This window comes from Saccostrea echinata, unplaced genomic scaffold, assembly GCF_033153115.1.
Source record: "Saccostrea echinata isolate AGI-Se365-2 ecotype Australia unplaced genomic scaffold, CSIRO_AGI_Sech_v1 ptg000037l, whole genome shotgun sequence".
Lineage (NCBI taxonomy): Eukaryota > Metazoa > Mollusca > Bivalvia > Ostreida > Ostreidae > Saccostrea > Saccostrea echinata.
This window is the reverse complement of record NW_026889786.1, coordinates 2263484-2271314: the sequence shown is the minus strand read 5'-3', so window position 1 is coordinate 2271314 and position 7831 is coordinate 2263484. Positions and strand designations below refer to the sequence as shown.

Genomic DNA, 7831 nt, shown 5'->3' with positions numbered 1-7831 from the left:
GTTTTAAAAAATTGAGGAAGCAGTTGTTTATGATGTCAAAAGGCCTGCTCTTTAATTTATCGTGAGGAATGGTTGCAAAAAGCGTGGAAAAATCATGTTTTGATGCTTTTGATCTTTGAAAAGTTTTGAGATTTTAATTTGATTAACACCAATTCTTGATTCTTTAGTTGCACAATGCGTCTGAAGTTTCTCCTTCACAACAGTTCATATTTTGGTGAGGAGTAAAGATAAGGATTGGTTGAGCATTTATTGGACCCTGCAATATAATTTATCTTTTAAAGATTTTATTATGTTTAGACGAGTTACTCCACGAGTTTCAATCACATTTTAAAATTGTATGTACTGAGGCAGAAGACACAATAACATTTGTAGCGGAATAAGGATTAACTTTTTGGCCTGTATGATACATGTATTCTGCTAAATTTCCGTGGCATAACAGAAGCTGAAATTGTACACTTTTGCTACAGATATCTATGATGGAAAATTACCATAATATCGGAATTATTTCCTTTTAAATTTTTCATATAAAGAGCTAGGTTCACTTTATCCATAAAATGGCTCTGTTCATATTAATTAATTTACCAAGTCCCAATGTCCCATTTCAACTATCAATATAAAGTATAGACTTAGTGCTTTCATTTCCTATAAAAAGTTACCTCTAAGAGTCCAAATATTGAAAAACAGGCTTTGTGAAATTGCGATGTTCTTGAATTTTGAAGTGTTTTTGAGTACCTTCAGCAAAGGATTGAATTACGAGTCCACCCTCGATCCAAAAAATAAATCATGGATTATAATCTTCTGAAACAGTTCTTTCATTATATAAATTAACATTTTGGATCAGAGGTTGAGGTCTATGCAAAATATTGAAAAGAGCTTAAATGCTTAGACATTTTTGAAAAAAAATTTCAGGATTCGAGGATAATTACGCAATTTATAGCGTCATAATACATGGACTAGTGAGAAAATTACGATATTTTTAATAGATATGCAGTCACCGAGGATCCAAGTGAATTTTTTTGTATTTTCATCTAAAACTGAGCAGTTTTGATTTTTCAGAAATTCACTGGGCCAAAAAAGGCCCTACGTGAACCTTGTTCTTAATAGGAAAACGTTTAAGCTGTTAAACAAAGGAGCTATTTACTTGTTTGGGTAAATATTTGCTGTACAAGTGTCCTCACATGCTCGTACATTTGTTCATCCATCTTATCAGTGCTAATATTTATTAGTAAAAGTTATATAACCTAGTATTATTCAAATAATGACTTTGCTTAAATGAACTTACGCTTGACACACAAATTTCCATAATATCCAGGTGCACAACCTTCGGTACACGATCCATTGACTGAATTACAAGTCGTGCTGTTAATACAGTGACTGCTGCAGCGACGTAGACAATCTTTACCATATGTCCCTCCAGAACATCCTTAAATAATACAAAGAACATGTTCCCACTAAAACATAATGGATTAACGAAACTCTGATAGCATTCTATATGTAGAATTAAATTGAAAAGCTGTTACTAAATTAAGGAAGAAATGAAAAACCATATATAATATTCATATTATACTCACTGATTATATCGTACCTTGGTTGCATTTCAAACCCATCCAACCAGGTTCACATCTATATAAGCAGTTGCCTTGTATGTGATGACATGACTGTTTAACACAGAGAGCAGTTTTCTCCATACCAGCCTTCATCACAAGCTACTCGTTAACAAGTATATAATAATAATAATATTCAAGTCTTGTAAAAAATTAAAAGCCTGGCCATAGCCTCTCAAATGAAAGAATTTTTTTAATTCATATAAAATCTGCGCTTTTGAATATACAATTAAGATAAGATGATGTGGCAAAAATACCAACATTTGGAGGGGTACCGAATATATAGGTCAGATTTTGCAAGGGTCTGCATTTACCTGATACCTCCTAAAGTAAACAGAGGACAAGGGTGTAATACTTCTAACGTTTTAAAGTGGATCGAAGAACTTAAAAGACTCTACTTAAGCATTATTCAATTAAAATGCTTCTGTTAATCAATATATAATATATAAGCTTTGTTTCTTCATGAATGTATTCTTAGTTTATAACTTGTACTCGACGATCAGATAGTCTGTCATCAGTTCGTTTGAGATCTTTCCGTAGAACTTAGTGTAGTACTGCAGATAACCTTTTATTATTAAGTTTAAATTCTTTTTGAAAATCTTGTTTATTTTAGATTATTTGAATTTTTATCTTAAGAAATTGAAAAGTCTAGAGTAGGAATTTTCTAAATTACTGATTGCTGAGGTGAAAAAGAACTGTTTTTGCTGAATACTAGATGCTTGCCGAGCTAAGACTTCGGATAAAATTGTCTAAATAACTGAGTTGAAAAGAAACTATTTCCATTTAAAAAAAAACCTTTAAAGTAAGGTATCATTTTCTAACTATCACTTCTGCCTGTCACTGGCAGTAAGTGGCATTTTACAGTTACCCCACCTTTGATTAAAACATTTTATACAATAATGTTTGGATTTATTTCGAAGTTGCAAGTGGTGATATTTGTATCATTGCAAGCTTTGTAAATGTAAAACTGTCAAGATAAATTTAATATTTTTAATCACTTTACAAATTGTCATTTATTAATAAATGACCTTTTTCAACTTCAAACTGTGTTGCGTTGTTATCAAATATTTGTGTTTATATTGCATCAAACAGAGCAATCTTTAGTGCGAGTCATGTCAGGAAGATGGGCATAAAAATTATAAATACCCGGCCTATTGGCCTTACATTACATTGCACTATCCAGATAATAATAGGCTATTGCGTATACAAGTATTAAGTACACTTTTTTTCTATATATATTACAAAAGCCGTCTGTGCATAAGCTTATTGCAATTATTTTACATTTTGCATATGGAAATTTGATAAAATAAAATTCACAAATATATGGGAGTTAGGACGTATTGACGTGCGACTGATATAAAAAGAAAATTGCCGTTTCACTCCCCCTTTTCTCAATAATGGGGTGTTTTTTCTTCAACATTTTCGAATGAAGTGATCAAATTCATGTATTATATTTGAAATTTTTATAAACATGAACATCCTTAAATACACGAATTAATATGTTAACAGTCGCAGTGCCGCTGTATATTAATTTTAATGCACGAAGAATGTTTATATCAATTTACTGACTAATTTACTAATTCTGACTGCGTTGCCAAGATATGATTTTCACATTACTAGTGTATATATATTAAGTTGCTGGTCTTCCTAATATGTTTCTGTTTTTTGTGAAATGAAGGACAAAATTACAGTGTCACCTTTTAGTTCTTGCATTTTCCAAATATATAGATATCTATATAATCGCTATTACAATCAACATGACGTTGTAGTCATAAATAACATCACAAACAGTTTTGGTAACATAAACGCAAACTTTGAAATTAAATAGCATAAAACTAACAAGAACAAACTTTTTTTATCTTGATAGTTTTCATTTTACCTTATCTTGACATTTTGAAATTTCTGACTAATTGATTTACTTCTTTCAAAAGTTATCAAACTTTTTAGAAAGAAACTCTTTCCGTAAAATTGGTTTTAAAACACTATTTTTCTATGTACTGCATTAAAACTAAAAGAGAAAAAAAATGTGGTAGTTTCCATTTGAGATTTTCCGCATATTCTTCTCCTTCCCAAAAAACCACGAGATTTTCAATATATTTATTGCTAAAGTCGGCCATTATTATTTACCATGTGCTTTTTTAGTAACATTTGACCACCAATGTGAGTACATTTGATTGGTTGAAAGTACATGTAAAAGGTAAGTTAAGACTTGTATTAAGAAATAGAGCATTGCTCTATTTCTAAATACAGTTTTATAAGATTCGAAAAATCGTATGATACACTGTTTTAAGAGTGTATACGCAATAAGATTTTGTATTATAATACAAATCTTATAATATAAATCTTATCGTGCGTACCGGCCTTTACAAAGAAAACTTTACACATTTTAGACTTCGCAATAGCAAATGTCTGTGATAATGGAACGACGTCATGTGACGATGTCAATTTCGTTAGTATTGTCACATAAGGAAACACATCGGAAAATGTAAATATACGAAGATAGATACGTTTTGATCAAATAGTGTTATATTTAAGAGAAAACATTTGCAAATTTATTATTGTCATTTGTTTTAAAGGGCATATATGCCCTTTAATGTTGTAATTCAAAATCTTCAAAAGTCTTGTCTTTCATATGAAATTTATATTAAACTTGTAAAACAATATGGAACTTTTTTAAAAAGCAAAAATATTTCAAGAAGGAAAAAAATAATAAATGATATTTTTGTTTTTCAATGTAATCTCAGTTATAGACGGAAGGAATAAATGCTTACAACCTGACCTTTATGAACTTACTCTTATTACATTTACGTCCTATAAATCCATCTTGACATCCAGTTTCACAATGTCCATCTTCGTGATTACAATAGTTTATTCCGTGTCGACATTGGTTACTGCATTGTTCTTTACAATTCAGTCCATAGAATCCAATGGAACAAGCTAATAAATATGCATTAAAAAAAGACTGTACTCTACTGGTTGGTTCTTAAAATGATGGGATAGAAAAGATGAATCTGGGTTTTATATCTGAATCATTTGTATCCTGGTGTTTTCTAAACTTCTACCAAATTCTGTTGAAATCATATTAAAGGGTATGAAGAGTAACATTTTGAATTATCTAAAAGTTTATTTTATTTTTAGTAAGCAGGACAAAAACATTTATCAAAATCTTAAGCCGATAATGATTATTATGTGTTGAGGTCTAGTCTACTAGCTAAAAACGAGATCAAACCAAAATTATATGAGGATTAATGTTTTGAAATACCTATAATATATTTATATTTCAGTAACCGCGGCTACAATGTTCATCGAAATCAAAAGGTTATACACAGAATACACCCATTGGAGTAACTAATCTGTGTATCAGATTTTATTGAATTAAACTTTTCAGTGTAATCTCAGTTGTAGAGGGAAAGAATAAATGCTAACAAAATGACATTTATGAACTTATTCTCATTACATTTACTGAAGGCTGAGACGCGTTTGAAAAATTTCACAAAAATATACATGAATTGAAACCATATCAACACCAAACAATAAAAAAAGTAACATGCAGATTCGGAAAATTGTGATTCCCTGCTTTTGGGGTCTTATTGGTTGGAGTGCAATGATTGATGGTAAAGTGAAATTGACTTATCAGTTTATCATGCAAAAAAGTGTTCAACATATGTAGTAAAATGTTCTAGCGCCGAAGTTAAAAAAAGTTTTGAAAACCACGTCAAACTTCAACGTCATCAGGTAAAAAATCCTAACACATTTTGGAAAGGTCTTGTCGCAGTAAATGCATATGTCAAATACGAAAACCTAGACCTTTCTAAAGGTATTGTCATAGGTAATGTATATGTGAAATATAAAATCCCTATCTCCTCTGATTCAAAAAGTTATTACCAATGTTAATTTTCTTAAAACATAGGTCCAATTTCAGGGCCAATCAAGGTCAAGACTCAAAAGTCATAGTGCATTCTGAAAGGTCTTTCCACAGGAAATGCAGTTGGAAATATGAAAGCCTTTTTTTCTCATTCAAAATTAATTACCAATGTTAAATTTTGAAAAGAACTTAAAGATCATGAAGTCAAAAGTTGTCTGAAACACTGGACACATTGTTGAAGATAAGAGTTTTACAAAAATCACAAAAACTTTCTATTTGAAGTTACATTTTTCAAGGACACCATATATATATATATATATATATATATATATATATATATATATATATATATATATACATATATATATATATATATATATATATATATATATATATATATATATATATATATATTGGTGTGTCTGGACGTATACCAAGTTCTTTCTAAATTGGGCTTGAAAAAAGGAGGGAAGGGTTTTTTTTTTAATTAATCACAGAAAACAGATAGCTAGACGAACAGACGAAGGATGACTGATATCCCCTTTAGCATAATCTCTCCTGGTTCACAACCAGTAAAGCTAAGCCTAATACATACGTTATTTATTTAAAGAAATTAAACCATATTTCTCATGTGAAAGATATGAAATCTACATGTTTCCAAACTTGGGAAAAGTAAAAAATAATTGGACGAATACTTTAGATTTATCATATTGTATGTAATACTTCAAATGGAAAAATTAATAAATTGAGGTATAATACAATTATACATCCAACAGCAAACCTTTATCACAATGCTCCCCGGTATATCCAGGTTTACAGCCAGAATTACAACTTCCTGTTGTTCTGTTACAAGGGACGCCATTTAAACAATGTCCACTACAACTGTACATACAATCAGGACCATACATTTCTGCTGAACATTCTGCAAAACAATAGACAATCTCAGACTCATTCTGTACCCCCGTCTTGGATTTTGAAACATTATGGCAAACATCTTGTGTCTCCATCATCAGAGAAATGTGTACATTTTCAAGGTTGTTCATTTACAGAAGATTGTTGATATTGTTCATTGTTATTCCTATTATCTGTAGCTTCTTTAAAAAACTTACATGCATTATATTTAATTATCAAAACATGCTATATGTATCAATTTGTCACAGATATTGAGAATAAATTTAATGAACTACAAGTGCATGTCTAGACAGCGTTGTGTTTGTTATGCATATATAACAAATACTTAAATAATTTTTAATTTTAAAAAAGACATAATAAAATTGCGAATAAATGATTCATTTAGGTTAAGGTGAAAATATGGTTAAAAGGAAATGCAGAACTACAATTTTGTAATAAAAATATTTTGATATAATTTCACTTTTGTCTAGAAAAATGAAGAAATTGTTACTTTTGCTGCATTCATTCCCTGTCCATCCGTCAGAACATCCTTCGTCACATTCACCAGTACTATGATTACATGGCTTAATGTATCTACAATACCCAGTGCATGGTGCTCTGCACTCCGGACCGTAATATCCAGCAGGACAGGCTGGCCAATTATAGAGAAAAATGTTAAATAAATATGATTTTTTTTTCAAAGAGACAGGCAAATCGAATCATACCAAAATCTTACAATTATTACAGAATTCTCCTATCCACCCAGCTGTACATCCTAGACAGGTTCCATTCACAATGTAACATCTTCGTTCTTGACAGTTTTCTGGACATGGGAGATTACAGTCATATCCATAAACACTAGGATTCTGGCATCCTATTTGTTCAAAAAACAAAAAGGGGCTTGCCTTCATCTATTTGTAAGTAAAAGGTGATAAGGATAAAACATTCATTTTGGCCATTTACCTGTAACCGTTACTTCACACAATTCAGTGTAAACGTTTGAAATTTGGTATCCTGTAGGGTACTTTATACCATTCAGTCTTTCGTTGTAAAATATTACAAAACGTCCATGTGTTACACATGTAGTATTGAAATCCAAGGAAGGTAACTCCGGTCCGTTTAAGTAACATTGATACCCGTCCTCTTTAACAGTTGAGTTGGAAACATAAAGGGAGAACCCGGCAAAACGACCTCTTTGTCTCATAATTGTATCTATAGAATTATAACAACGGATGGTGTTTACATGATATTTTAAAATGGGAATATTCCGGGCCAAATAAGTTGCAAATATTATATACACTGATAAATTGGTACTGAATGTTTGATCATTGATTAAATTGACCATTAGTTCATTGAACTCTTTATTAGCATCCTTGCCAAATATATAATGCAACACAGAATTGAAAAGAGACCGTAGTTACAATAGTTTTGAAAAATGATTTCTCTAGCAGACCAAATGACTTAAATTCTT

At 30.6% G+C, this 7831-nt stretch overlaps 1 protein-coding gene across 1 annotated transcript; it reads right to left on the bottom strand.

Moving 5' to 3' along the window:
- Positions 1-3586: 3586 nt before the first annotated feature.
- LOC133200095 (multiple epidermal growth factor-like domains protein 10) lies at positions 3587-7564 on the bottom strand. The gene is made up of 6 exons (XM_061335830.1): positions 7324-7564; positions 7097-7234; positions 6872-7012; positions 6251-6391; positions 4398-4541; positions 3587-3612 (listed from the first exon to the last, which is right to left on the bottom strand). Exons 1-6 carry the CDS (start codon positions 7562-7564, stop codon positions 3587-3589), a joined length of 831 nt encoding a protein of 276 aa, XP_061191814.1.
- Between the last annotated feature and the right edge of the window lie 267 nt (positions 7565-7831).

Bases quoted from the DNA above. Each gene is read 5' to 3' on its own strand.
- LOC133200095 (XM_061335830.1), bottom strand. From the start codon at position 7,564: ATGAGACAAAGAGGTCGTTTTGCCGGGTTCTCCCTTTATGTTTCCAAC. The intron at 7,235-7,323 runs GTAAATGGCCAA...TTGAACAAATAG, and splicing joins GTGTGAAGTAACGGTTACAG to GATGCCAGAATCCTAGTGTT. The intron at 6,392-6,871 runs GTAACAATTTCT...ATTGTTTTGCAG, and splicing joins AGGGAATGAATGCAGCAAAA to AATGTTCAGCAGAAATGTAT.